This window comes from Lissotriton helveticus, chromosome 2_2 (assembly GCF_964261635.1).
Source record: "Lissotriton helveticus chromosome 2_2, aLisHel1.1, whole genome shotgun sequence".
NCBI classification, from domain to species: Eukaryota; Metazoa; Chordata; class Amphibia; order Caudata; family Salamandridae; genus Lissotriton; species Lissotriton helveticus.
In genome coordinates, this window is record NC_136060.1 from 276986676 (window position 1) to 277001845 (window position 15170).

A 15170-nucleotide genomic window follows, 5' to 3' on the forward strand; every position below is an offset into this window, starting at 1 on the left:
TGATCACAGTTTCATCCCACTATATATCCCAATTCCACGGAAGGAGCTTAGACAGGGGAAGCTAGTGGCAGGGCCTCCTAGGAAAGAGTGGCAGCGTTTGTACACAAATAACCAGCTACATACAGTGGCTAAAGAAAAGGTTCCCATCCTTACTGGAGACCCTATGGAGGATTCCAGTAGGTTTCAGGCCTGGATGATGGAGATTGGGGAGGAACTGGTCCCAGCTGGCCGTCCAATGGGATTAAAACAAAGTAAAAGGAAACCACATAAAGACCCCTGGTTTTCTAAAGAACTAGAGGAACTCCACCTGCAAACCAAGAAATTGGAGCGCAGATGGAGAAGAGGGTATGATGATTCCAACCATCTGATTTTTAAAAAGTTCAGGAAAACCTACCACGCTGGCGTGAGAGGTCTCTTGGAAAAATGCGCGAGTTGCTTGGGGTTTGGTAGCTCACGACGATTTTCACTGACCAGAAGTAGCTCTCACTACACAAAAGGTTGGAGACCCCTGCTTTACACATTGTCTCTAAGTTAAGCCTGACTGCTCTGTGCCAAGCTACCATGCTTACTTTTCCAAAGCCAACTGAATTATGGGGTGTCATGTGATCATGCCTTTCATGCATAACTACTAGGAGTTCAGTTTGTACAGGAGGTAGCATAAATCGTGTTTTCACCAGAGGAAATCCATTGTAACTCGGCTCCTACGTGTCCAAGCGTTTCTACACACAAGAATTTATTATAGGGCCACTAAGTAATGAAATCCCATCTGTTCTTGTCATAAACTGCCTTTCAACCCACATTCTCAGCACCTGCGTTAGCCTCGTTATGTAATTTATAATCGAAAGGCCAACAGTTCGGAGAAGATCGATGTTTATTTTTAGAATTACTATATATCTGTTAGTAGAGCTATTCAAATGAGGCGTAATGCTAGATCTCCGCTAGATGTTTTCTGCAGTGCATTTATGTGCGTCATATAATCGATACGCTCGGGTCTGCAAGCGTCAAATTAAACTTGCAAGCGTCTCCTGAGAAATTAGGGAAGTTATTGAACTCCCCGCGTCTCGAACCCAGTCTAGTTTATCACGTTTCCCGATCTGAACATGGTCAAGTGCGGTACCAAAGAAATACCTTTAGATTTAAAAAAAAATAGCACTGAACGCGGGAAAAACTTTTAACCGCGCGCCACTGATTAATAATTTTAAAACTGAACGTGAAATGTCCCGGGCTGCCGTATTCTTCTGGTTCGGTGAAAAGGCGGTGGTTACCAACTCTGGGTCCGGTGAGAATGAAGGCAGATGTCTTCCAGCGAGTAAACCTTCGAGAAAAAGTCACTTCGGATGCAGCTGGAGTGGGGCAGGCAGCATTAGAATGCACTGCTCGCGCCCGCCTCGCGCCAATTCCCGGGAATATTTCCTGTACTCAATTGACACAGCCAGGTCTGCGCTGAGTTCGCAAACAGATGTTTGGCGAGCGCCTCTGAAGTCACGCTGGCTCCCTGCGCCGGATGCTAATGTTGTATCACCAGGCTGTTGATTCTACACAGAATCCCGAAAGGCTACCTGAAGAAACAATTCACCCCGCACACTAGCATGACGTGGCAGGCTGCCGCTGAGGTGCTGCAGGCGCTTTGTGGGCGCTGGCTTTAGCCTTCGTGTGAGGGGTATCACATCTGTGCCAGAGGTCTGTGTGACTGACCCTCGTCCGATTCTCACCACCTTGAGCTGCTGGGGTCACTGGAATGGTTTGCTTTTCTGAAGAATGTTGAACGTTGAGTGGGAGTCGGAAGGACTACAGACGTTGGGCATCGTGGTAATTGTCTGTGCCTCTCTGAAGCTGCTGCACCTGCTGGGACTCATAGATTTTTCAGAAGGTAGATTTTGTCATTTAACTGTTTATGGATTTTATTGGTGCCTTTTTATTATTTATGTTTATTGATCAATGACTGCATCTGATTATGTCGAAGTTGAGAGCGCATGACATGACACCGCTATAATGTGTAACAGTGACTATGGGCAAGCTATGTGCACTGCACATGTGACAAAAGTGCAAATCTATGTCATACGTCATTATATTTAACGAAAGATGACAACAGAAGGCGACTCTAGTTTTACTGTTGTGAAGCACGGTTGTTGTTTTTTCAAATAGTGGTGTTTAACATGAAGTTATATGAAATATTTTATTGCATTGTTCCGTGTAATTCATTTTATTTATTATAGCGCGTCGTAGCCACGCTGAGGCGCCGAAGCTCATTTTGATCTATTACCTAAAATGAATTATCGCCGTATGTCTCTGGCAGGTCGCTGTGAGTCCACAGGAAGGGGGGAATGCAAAATGTCATCATAACATTTTCTGTGAAAGAAATGCTACTGCAGTTTTTCTGTGCCAGAGTACTTCATTGTAGAAACTGGATAGCACTGCAGCTGCCCTTTTGTTGTGTTTCAGTTATTGTAGGTCTGTTAGAGTGCTTTTAAAAGGCAGATCCTTGTCAGTGAGAACCCTTAATGTCAGTAAATTAACCTGTGATCAGCCCCCTGACAGCTGTGGCACAGACCAGACAGAGGCAATTTGTAAAGTATTTATGCAGTAGTGAAGTAGAAATAAAGTGGGAATGCAAAACAATAACAATACCAAATAAATTGGGAAAATAGAAAAAAATTTAATAAGCAAATTGATGCCAAAATAACAACAATCCAACAAAGGGGAACCAAAGATATGAATACAAAATGATAGTCAGTGGTTCCTCTGGAACAGGCCTAGGCATAATTTAATGCTGATCATTATGGAGCGCGTATCAGATACGCAAACCGTATTTGTCCTGTTCAAAGACTTTACGTTCTGACTTCAGTCCATTAAGTCCCAATCCAACACAGCAACACACTTCTGGAGCCCCCTCAGGACCTTATGGGACGCTCCTATTGACTCACAGGGTGTTGCAGGAAAAGGGATCTTGTAGCGTGTGTGTCCTACTACGTTTAACAGAGTGTGTCAGCGTTATGACCTTTAGAGTCAACTTCCTTGTCCTGGGATGGAGAGCAGGTTCAGTCTTCTAGGCATTTCTCACATCTCAGACAGCAGGTTCAGTCCTCTTCTGATCTTCCACAGGCTCAGGAGTGTTCTGAAGTGGCTTCCTTGTGATGGCACATACATGTCTGGCACGAGTTAGTGGGTAGGAAGGACCCCTGGGGACGCCCTATTTAATGGGATAAAGGTTCTTGGGACTAGCCCTACTTACTTTGGGCATTTTCAAAATGGTCAAAGTATTCAGCCACACTAAACTTGGGCTCTAAGTAATCGGGTTGTGTAATGGCAGTGTACTATGGTAATCCTAGGGCCTAATTCACAAAGGTAAACTTACACTTTTGTGTAAGTTTACTCTTTTTCGGTATTTACAAACAATTTAATAGTAACTTTATGACTGCGGATACTCCACATTCAGGGTGGAGAACTCTGCACATAAAAAGATAGGCATTTTCTATCTACCCCAACTGATGTGTCACTGCAGTCATAAAGTTACTATTAAATTGTTTGTTTGTGAATAATGAAAAAGAGTAAACTTACACAAAAATGTAAGTTTAACTTGGTGAATTGTGCCCCTAGTGTCCTTCCACATCTAACACTAAAATCCAGTTTTATGCATTCTCTGTATTCCCAACAAACTCAGCAACAGAAATATAATAGGACAAAGGTGAGCTTTTAGCAACCAGAAAGTGGATACACACAATTTGTTTTATTATGTTTCCCTTGTTTGAAGTGGCAACTCAGACATCATATGAAAAACCTCAGCAGACCTGTGATGCAGCTCTTGAAACTCCAGCAGGATCTGACACTGTGATAACAACAAGAATCCCAATGTGATAGAGGTCCACAAAATAACTTGTAGATGTTTCCCAGGCAGAGGTAACATTTATTAAATGTAATATTGCATCACAAAAAAAGAAAAAAGCCATAAAGCCTATTTTTATTAGATTTAGACAGACTTATAACTTCTGGACAGGGCTGCTAGTCTACTTCCTCAAAATATAATTATTCGTAATGCCTAGGATCTGAAAAGGATGAAGCAGAACAGAAAAGTGAAGCAAATGATTAAATATACTTATCTACAATATCAACAAGTGTGAGTTGAACATTGATGAATAATGATGGGTGTCTTCCTAAATAGAGGTTCCCTTGAAAACCTCTTCAAAATTGTAGCTCAATAACATGAACTTGGGTGGCTTCTCCCCAAATGTCATCCTCTCCTAAATTCCTATGTTATCTCATTGATCCATCTAGATCATACAAGACTGGATAAAGATGATTGCTAAGGCAGTATGATTTCAGCTAACCTTTCTGTTTATAATGAAGCCCCTCATTCTCCTATAGATTTCAGGTCCAGGGTGCTGTTGCACCACACATATTCAAAGGTAAAGAAGTAGTTAATGGTCTGCAAGTGTCATCAACCATAGCCATTCTCCACACTGTGGTTCAACAAAAACGAAGGAGGCCAGTCGGGGTATAAAGGCTGCACACGGGGATGATACTATGTATTAGGGGACAATAGTATTAACTTAATCTGGGACAGTGCTCCAAGGAATTTGAACGACTGCCCCTTGTTGTTAACAGAGAGCGGAAAAATCCACACTCAAATAGCACACACGAAATCAAATCCTGAGCCACATTCACAGAACAACGTAGACAGTCCAAATAATGATCTTCTTAATCCTTTTTCATGACAATTTATTCAGTTTTCATGTATGTTCAGATTCAATGTGCTTCACTCCATCAATGTAACAAGTAGCCATAAGTTGATCCAACACATGTTCTGTCTATGCACATAACCTCAGACTTCATCAGGGCTACAACAGACAAAAACACAAGTTACTAGTGGGCATAAGTGCCACAAACAGAAACCATCACCAATAAAAAACGTGACCAAAAGCAGAAAAACACCACGTGACAAATAAGGCAAACACAAGCTGTTATAGACACCATTGTAGCTTAAACCACTGTCCACATTATGGCTCACCTGCTCAACAGGCAAAAAAAGGGATCACATTTACCACAATTTGAAAGAACTGTATAGGTGTCCACTTTTAAAATCAACTTCAAAGTCTGCTTTCTACTCTCTAAAGCACTCAACTTGAGTAAATCCCACTAACTTTCGCATAAACTAATCATGCCTGATGGAATACATACTACTAGCCACTTCTAGTCTTATAAAGAACTCAAACATCAACAGGCTTTCTCTGCATGTGAATGAAAACTCTGGAATAACCTCTTTTTGCATCTTAGAATTATGTTAACATGGTGCAATTCAAGAAAGGGCTCAATTAACCCATCTCTTCACAATTTACCTATTGCCCTAGACCTCTTCCTTCCAACCCCTACCTCATTCACCAATGTTTTTGTGTATCTAATCTCTTCTGCATTCACGTGCATGTATTGTCCCTAGTTCACATTGTAAGTGTGTATGCATATTTCTGTATCCTCAAATGTTCTATCAATATCATGTGTTTTGTGAGCTGTCAACTGCGCTTTGTGTCCTGGTTATTGGTTAATAAACACCCGCATTAAAAATTAAAAAAACGAAATTCACATTTTTATCATACCAATGCATTTCCATTAACATCTTCAGGCAAATTGTTGCATTGATATGAGCATCAATCCCCCAGGCCTCCTGCTTCCATGTTTATTTAGAGCTGCATCATTGTATATGATCACACTTATTCCCTTGTCCAACACAAAAAAAGAGACTCAGGTGAGATGTTCTATTATGCATGTGCTTTGTCAATATTATTAAAGGTGAAATGGCACACGCTCTCTCCCACAACCAACCATGTGAGCAAACAGAGAAAAGGCTTTTACTTTGCATCAGACCATAAGGGAGAGGTGTGGCGCAGCGACCAGAGCGGCTGACCCCAGGGTGCAGGGTTCATGGTTCGATCCCCAGCGGTAGCTCAGCATCATGTGACTCTGGGCAGTAGCTCACTTAATATGCCATGCCTTATAGTCACCAACGCCTGGATACCCTTAGGGGTGATAAGTTCATGATTTACACATCTGTAATTAATTAAAGGGCACCATGGCATTCACAGTGCTCCGTGTGGAGCAGAAACTGGCATGCAATTCAAATCTGGGCGCAGAAACAATCTGTCCAGTTCCTCACTTGAAAGTTCTCTTGCTAAAGTCTATAACCAAGCTGTGCATCCTGCCACTTTGTAGATACCACAATACCATACGACATTTAACATGGAATAATAAATGACAAGCAGAACATAACATATAATATTGAAATCTACATACAGTTGTGTTTTAGGGCTTGGACATCTGCCACCCACTCACAAAATCAGTTCATAAGATTACCAGTATGAAAACACTATTGGCAAATCAATACTCCATGTACACCTGTTTGCATTGATGACTCTATGGACAAAGGCCAAACACAAAGTGAGGCTAAAAGTATATGTTGCAAATGTGTGCCTCCCATTTCTGTGCCTCGATTTTTTGCTTTTTTTGACTACCCGGTTTGGGCTTTTCACTATTGGTGAGTCTCACTGCTCGTGTCTCATCCATGGTAATCCCATGGTAAATGGACTGTGTGTGTTTTCTGTCATTGTTTGCTTTTTAGTGTGGGCTGCGCATGTCAGACTACCGTCGTCCATATATAAGTAACTGGTCACAGCTAGGCTGCTGCAGAGGGGACTCTGCAAGGCTAGATACAGACCTTAGATAGGCTTTATAATATTAGTAGGAATTCATAGATAAGGTCAATAGAATTTGCAGGTTTATCTGCAGTTATAGTGGATTATACACATAGGAGAAATCTGCCTTATAGTGCAGTTTCACTACCCTTGGGCTTACAACGTTCCAATAGTTATGACACTGGGGTGAAACGTGTGCGCCCAGTTTGAATATGCATGTCCCAAAATCATACATGTACACCTTGGGGTCATCGAGAATTGTTGTATTTCACTGGCTCATCTCAGGATCAGAGTCCAGGTCTTTTGTCACCCTGCTGGTCAAGTAATTACAGTACTCACAAGCAGAGGAAACAAAGGCCTCCCCACTTACTTGTGCTTCACTTAGGTCCTGAGGAGGAAGAGACCAGAAAGAAAATCTGCATTTGTTAATTAGCTGTCATTCTGGACTAGGGCAGGGACAGCCCATGCCCACTGAGAAGAAAGAAGGCAGACCAGAACTCTGGAGCCAAACTAGGAGGGGGCTCCCCTTTGAAGTTTTGGTGAAATGTCCCTTGTAGTGATGCCAGCTAGTGGTGGAACTAAGACCCCAGAGAAGATGTGAACAGGGACTTCTTGATAGTGCCATCTTGAACTATCCCAGCATGCTATGCAGAAGGATTGGGACAGGGTGGAAGGGTTATGTGGCACCCTAGGATTGGCCAGGGTCCCTGGCTTCTAGAACTTTCCACCCCCCTGTGAAAGAATCGTGCACAAGGGAGAGAGGTTCGTTGTTGTTGGACCCTGGACTTGGAATGTAACAGCAGCAAGAGCCATGGACTACTGGAAGGGCAAGCCCCTTGATGCTCTAATGGACTAAGTACCCTGCCTGTTGTGGACCCAGGACCAGTCGATCTCTCCAGGATCATGGAAGTGGTTCTCCCAAACCCCATAAGGACCAGTTGGGGGAAGATCTTGACTTCTGCACGAAGCAAGAGTAGAGGAGCACCAGAGGACAATGAAAAAGAGAAAGGCTGGCAGAGACAGCCAGTGGAACCAGCACACTGCAAAGTGTGCCATCCTAGAGACCAGGTGGCAAGAGCACACCACCAGTAGCAAAATGAGTCCAATATCATGAAAATCTGGCCTGGGATCCCTGTGCCATCCCTAAAGTAAAGGCAAGTTAGGTGGGACTGGGCACCCCAGTGATAAAATCCAAAAAGGGGCATAACCAAAGAAGACCGGGCAGGAGCCCCATGCATCCAAGCAAAGCCACAGCTGAAGGTGCTTCGTTAATTTTCACACTCCCACACAGGAGCACCCCATAATGCCCTGCAGGGCCCAAGAAGCCCTACGTTTTCTCTGGATGTGATGGTCCCATAAGGGCAGGGCACCATCAACTTTTTCAAGAGAGTGTGGAAGGAGGCTGCAGGATTGCAGCAGGTCCCCACCCTGTAAGCAAATTTCAAAACAGATCCTAAGTTTACAGGGTTAGAGAAAATATTACCTTTTTGGGCTCTTCAACCCGAGTTCAAGCACATCCAAGCCTAGAGCTTTTGTTCTTCAGATGGGAGTGCAGTATGCTCTAGAGATTGTTTCTGTGGGTGCATTTTATGCGGCCTGTGTGTTTTAAAAAAAGACAAAGACATGGGGGACGCCTCGCTGTACTTGTGTTTCTGACCTGCTGAGGATTGCTGCCATTCACCTACTTCTTGCGGAACCCGCTCCGCGGGTCCCGCTGCGTTGGGAGGCTTGCCTGCTGCCATCGGAAAGGGGACGCTGAGGGAAGTCTACTTGTCGGGGCTGCGAGCGAGTGCGAGTGTGCGCGCTCAATTGGGACTACACATCCCAGGAGCACCCGCTGCCTGCCTGATCTGTTCCACCTGGGCCGCTCTCCCCGACCCCTCCCCCCTACACGGAGCATTTATCATCTGCACCTTTGGACCTGGCGAGTGGGACGCCTCGCTGTACTTGTGTTTCTGACCTGCTGAGGATTGCTGCCATTCACCTACTTCTTGCGGAACCCGCTCCGCGGGTCCCGCTGCGTTGGGAGGCTTGCCTGCTGCCATCGGAAAGGGGACGCTGAGGGAAGTCTACTTGTCGGGGCTGCGAGCGAGTGCGAGTGTGCGCGCTCAATTGGGACTACACATCCCAGGAGCACCCGCTGCCTGCCTGATCTGTTCCACCTGGGCCGCTCTCCCCGACCACTCCCCCCCCTTCACCTATTAGCGACCTCATTCTACATTAAGCCCCTTGTATCCCCGCTGCGCGGGAGCGCGCGGGAGGGCGCCGGGAGAAGCCCGGGACAAGGGCGGGACCGTCTGTGGCCGTCCGGGGCCGTAAGAGGCCGGGCTGGGCCACCCCTTTAACATCTAGATTCCCAGGTATTGTTCCACCGTTTAATATACTAGTCGATACGTGACTTGTTGATACTTTTGCAGGGGAGCTCTCTATACTATGGCTGGCACAACAAGTACTTCCACATTATTGCCATCAATGTCAGACTTAGAACCGGCCGTCATGGGCCCTCTTGACTCTTATTTCAAACGTTTGCCACAGGATATTGACAAAGAGATTGCCCTGGCGGAAAGACGAGCTGGGCGTAGGTTCTCGATAGAGCTTTTGAAAAACCCGCCTGAAAAAAACCAAGGTTTAAACTTTCCTGCGCTGGTTACACCATTGTCATCTATTGTTTTACCTGTCACCCAGGACTTACTATTTGACATACCCCCCCTGATTGAGCTAGTTGATACCCCTCCAGCAGTCACTGCAGGAACTGGTTTGTCTGTTGAGCACCCTGATGCACTCAGTCATTCATCTAAAGAAAATGTAGTTCATGAAAAATCTTGTTTGCATGTGGATATGCTTAAACCCAAGCCTGGTGTTAAAAGGAAATGGGGAGTTACTGTCAAAAAAGCACAAGCACAAAAACCTGTGAGAAAGCATAGGAAGCTGGGTTCTAAATCATCCTTAAGCCATGCCCCCGCAAAGAATGAAGTAGTAATGCCGAGGGGGGAGGAAGTAGCAGTCCAACTAGAAGTGGACTCAATAATTCTGTTGCCTCCTGCAAACTTGGCAGTCCCAGCCAATGATCCTATTTTTTCAGAACCCCCGGGGTTACCCTCTCCTAATCATGATTTCCTGGTAGAAGTGGGGAAAATAATGCGTTCCCTTTTACACCCTGTTGAGCTTAGACTCCAAAAGCTAGCCGACCAACTTGACCATCTAGAGCAAGCTAGCTTGGATAATTTCTTTTCCATTAAATCTTTAATCAAGTCTGGAAATAGATTGCGTGAGAATGGGAAACCCCCACAGTTAGCTATCAAAGACCATGAAGTTGTGTTGGTGGATTTGCAATCCCCGCCTGTAAGTGTCACCCCTGCTCAGGAAACCAAAGGGGTGAACAGTAAGAATGTATCCAATACAATTCCCTCTAAAATTAGCACTAACAGTGGGAACACTAAATCCTCTAACAATGTTAATGGGAGTTGTAATGTTAGTGTAAAAACCCCACCCACCACAACTAGAAAAAATACCACGCTTTTGCCGATCGGGCAGGGGAAAACCATGGCCAAAAGGCCAGGAAATGGTAAATCGCCCTCCAGTAATGGCACTGGGAACAAGGTGGGGCCTACGACTAATACAGGAGTGGGTAGTGGTCCCACGAGGGAGGCCCCTAGCATTGGGAATAGGACCAATACTGTTGCGGCAGTGGATAACACCCTTATACATTGCCGTGCTCCCCCGGAGCAAGCACCCACAAAACCCCATATAACTAAATTCCTGGCTAAGACTCCTCCAGTACAGCTCACCCCGGACTCCTACCCATATGTGGCCATACTCACTAATGTCCCACCCCTAATGGAGGGTCAAAAAGAAACCTTTGACATGCTAAAAAACAAAGCCATGCACTGGCTTCGTGTCAATAGACCTCTGCCAGGGGGAGTGGACGGCCTGATAATTGGGGCAAGAAGAGTCAACTGGATAGGGAACACCCTAAAAAAGCAGGGGGGTGAGTGTATCATAATTAATTTTCAGGATCCTAGGGTTGTGGGGCTGATAACGGGACCAGGATGGAATATTAGTATTGGAGGGATTGGGGTTGTGGACCTAACTTTCTTCTACCCGAGACCTGTCACCCAGTCAGGGGGTTGTTGGGAGTACCCGAGATCTGTTATTCCGATTGGGGTAGAGGCTGGTCCCATGGCTGTGCCCACCGCAAGTACAAACAAGTATTATATACCGGCATGTATCCCACAGAATGGGCAGGGACAGATGAGGTGGGGATATTGACAGAGCCCAGATGTCCAATCACCTCCGGTGGGGGAATGGGTTGGGGGAAGTAACACTGGCGGAAAAATGTCAAATAATGAAGATGAAACGAGTTTAACCTCGGAAATAGAGAATATGGGTGATGGGAGTATTATTGCAAGTCCCGTGGGCTATGTGGGTGAACTAGCTATCCCAACCACTATTAGCATCAAGGAGGGAATAGTTGCTAATTGTATAGATATTGTCGTTGGAGAGAACTGTGATTGTAGGACGCTAGTTGATTTGTTGCCTATGGTATCTATTGAAAAGGGGACTTGTATCGAAAACACCATGGAGAACTTTTTATCGTGGAACATAGCGGGGCTGGGGGCTAGATTATTGTCACAGCAATGGATTGACTTTGTAAGTGGATTCGAAATGTGCCTATTCCAAGAGACGTGGGCTTGTGACCCAATATTTTTCCCAGGTTACTTACATTTTTGTATACCAGCTACGAGAGGCCCCAGGGGCAGACCCATGGGTGGCCTCGCAATTTGGATCAAGCAAAATTCAAAGGTCAAAATAAAAGTGATTGATCTAGGGTGCAAGGATATACAATTATTAAGGTTATCTGTAGGAAAGGGTGGCGTGATAGACATTTACAATATATATGCCAGGGGCACGAGTCTTGGGAATTCTGCCACCTTAGAGGTCTTATCCGCCTCCCTTGATTCCCAGTCACTTGGAAACAGAGTAATTTTGGCTGGCGATTTGAATAGGACATTTGAGCCTCTAGAAAATACTGCACACCCAATAGGAATGGAGGAAGATGCCCTCTGGGGCATCCCAAATCTAAACCTCGTACCTGTGAAGCGGTGGTCAAAAGATATTCTTTTGTTGAACGCGCTATGTCTAGAGTATGGTTTGAGGGCTCTTAATGGCAGGACAAAAAGCGACCAAGGTGGCAATTGCACATTCGATAATGGGCATAACAAAAGTAGGATCGACTACGTCATCTGTAGTTTTGAGTTATGGTGTGGTGTGGGTGACATGGAAATTGTGGGGAGAGTAGAAAGTGATCATAACCCCCTTTGTGTCTCCCACTCATGGTGGAGGTCCGCACGAACTAATCTAGTTTCAGGTAATGGGAATGTACCTGTCATGACTAATGACTTAAGACGGGTGAGATGGCCGTATGTCCTGGCCAATTTGTCCTCTTTGGAGTCCATTAAATTGGAGACAGTTAATGCTATTGCTGCCATGACAGAAGCTGACCCTGTAATACCAGACTCGGTTGAATTAACTGATATACACGACACCTTCTTTTCTGTGATAAAACCGTACTTTACCAAGCCAGTAAAGTATAACAGAAAAGCGCCAATCACTATGGCGTCCTGGTTCAACAAGCAGTGCAGGGTAGCCAGACTGGAGTTGGGCAGAGCACTTAAAAGCAGAGTTAGGGCTATGATTAGCGCCAGTAGGAAACACTATAATGATAGTATCCGCCTGGCCAAGAAGTTGTGGGACGAGGAGTATTGGGAGGAGCTACTCGCTGCTTCAGGGCAGAAGGATTCCAGGCTTTTCTGGAAAACCGTGAAATGGGGAAGAGGGGGCGTCTCTAACCAACCCGACAACAATGTCGATGAGGCATTGTGGGTCGAGTATTTTAAACCCCAGTATGCTGAGAGCAGGGATCTAATGGCCATAGAACCAATCCCTATGATATTCTGTAAGGGTGATTTATTCTCATGCAAGGATGCGGAACACGTAATAGCAAGCTTGCAGGGGGGGAAAGCCCCTGGGCTGGATGGAATCCCCTCAGATATCTTTAAACACGACAAGGCCCAGTGGGCAAATTATGCGACCTTGTTGGGAAATGGCCTAGCGAAAGGGGCTAAAATCCCAAATATATGGAAGGGGGCAATAATAATACCGATCTTTAAGAAAGGCGATCGGTCACTACCAGTAAATTATAGACCAATAAGTTTGTTGGCCACCATGCAAAAAGTGGTGGGGAAGATGCTGGTCGACAAACTTATGGCCTGGGTAGATGATAACAATGCGTTATCCCCCTTCCAGGCAGGATTCAGACGTGCAACCAGTACGGTCGACCAAATCTTTTGCTTCACCATGCTGCGGTGGGGGACTGTACTCCTGGGCAAAGGCAGGCTCTATGTAGCATTTGTAGATCTCAGGGCCGCCTTTGATCTGGTGCCCAGGCGCACGCTGTGGGAGGTTCTGTTTAAATTAGGGGTCCCACCTGATTTGCTCACGCTGATAATGCGTCTGCATGAAAGTAATTACGCAAAGGTTCAGTGGGGGAGGAATGGGGAATCCACTGCTAACTTCCCAGTTGAGCGGGGGGTCCGGCAGGGATGTGCTATGGCACCCCTGCTGTTCTCCCTGTTCATTAATGGCATTGTGGACAGGATGTTGGACGCAATGGTCGATGCACCTTCGTTAGCGGGCATCAGAGTCCCTATTCTGATGTTCGCTGACGACACCCTGATCGTGTCCAAAACCCCGTCGGGCCTCCAGAGAGCTTTGAACATTTTCGACTCATTTTGCAAGGAACGGGGCCTAGAGGTTAATGTAAACAAGACTAAGCTGATGGCCTTTGGGCAAAAGTGCCATTCTCGACCCAATGTTTCTTTGAACAATATCAAGCTTGAGTCGGTAGATGTTTTCACGTATCTCGGGGTCGAGATATCAAGTAAACCGGGTTGGACACGACACATAGAGAAGGCGGTGTTGAAACACCAGCAGATTTCTGGTGTACTCAGGGTTGAGCAAATAAAATCTAAAACCAGGCCCATAAAACCTGTTCTCATGGTTTATGACGCAAAGGCCCTGGGCGCAGCCCCTTACGGGGCTGAAGTCTGGGGCTTTGAGAGTCTCACCACTCTTCAGAGATCTGAGAACAGGTTTCTGAGAGGGATAACTAGTCTCCCTCAAAGCACCCCACTTATACCGCTTGGTTTAGACTTAGGTAGAAGATCGCTTACCGATCGTGCCCGACTGAGGCCTATCCTTTATTGGAGACGTCTATGGACAACCGTGGAAATAAGACACTACGCCGAGGGGTTCTTAGCATTAGCCAAACTGGATGTTTTCCATAAAATCGCATGGCTAAAAATGTTAAGAGATGCTCTTTTTGAGCTTGGGCTCTCCAAACTGTGGGAAAACCCCCTAGGGGAAGTATTCCCCAGTAAATCCAGTATTAAAGAACTATATTGGAACCACATTGATCAAAAACTTTGGAGAAGCGTAACCTCGGAATCCTTGGGGGGTAGATTCATGGAAATTAAACATCAACCATCCTTAGAAAAGTATTGGGATACTATAACTTCCCCAACAGACAGGAAACTATTTTTCCAGTTAAGGGCAGGCTCTCTCCCCTTGAGGTGTATGACGTCCAGTTGGAAGACTGGAGGCAGTGCGTGTTGCCCGTCATGCGGGGCCCCCAATGAAAGCATCGCACATTTTCTATTCTCATGTGTGGCTTATGTAAATCCAAGGAAATCTTGGCTGGCCCCAGTTTGTAGGAATCTCGGTGTCCTAAGTGGTGTTGAGGGGCTAAGAATTATTTGTTCTTCCACTGAAATGTTCCTTGTAGTCGGAACTGCCAAATATTTGGGGTGGGCGTGGTCCTTAAGGAGGAGGGCTTTAGCTACCAGTACCTTCTGAATTCTACATCCTCCCAATTTCCTGTGTATGATTTTTATTTGTAGATAGCAACTGGGAGATATATATGAATTTTAAATTTAAAACGCGGATAACATGTATGCTATGAGTTTTATTGTATAAACCCGGGAATGGTCCGTAACGCGGAGGTTTCTATACTGTAACATGCATGTAGTTTCTGCATTGTATGAAAAAGCTTATATTAATCCCAATTGACAAATAATTTTTTATGTTTGTGTACTATGTATTTTTTAACTATAAACTAAGTGTAATAGATTGTTTGATGTTTTTAAGAAATGTATGTAATTTATATGTGTGTGCTTTTATGAGTGTACAACTCGAATAAAGCTTTTTCAAAAAAAAAAAAAAAAAGCTTTTTCGTAATGTTGTTTCGCCAATACTTTATTAGCAAGGTATTGTTGACCGTGATTTTTCATAAACATTAGGAATACTTTATTGATTAAGACTGCATGAAAACATGGGGGTCGATTTAGAGAACTAATCTGAGACAAAATCCTAAACTTACTACTTTTGTTATTCACAGAAGGAATTTAGTAGTCTTAAGTTAGTTAAACTTAA

The 15170-nt window shown here is 44.9% G+C and overlaps 1 protein-coding gene across 1 annotated transcript in view; it reads left to right on the forward strand.

The window, feature by feature from the left end:
- Positions 1-1758: 1758 nt before the first annotated feature.
- Positions 1759-15170, forward strand: part of KCNIP4 (potassium voltage-gated channel interacting protein 4) — a 678040-nt gene continuing 664628 nt past the window's right edge. The window contains exon 1 of the mRNA XM_078678883.1: positions 1759-1870. Coding sequence (XP_078535009.1) covers positions 1759-1870 — 112 coding nt within the window. The remainder of the gene's footprint in view (positions 1871-15170) is intronic.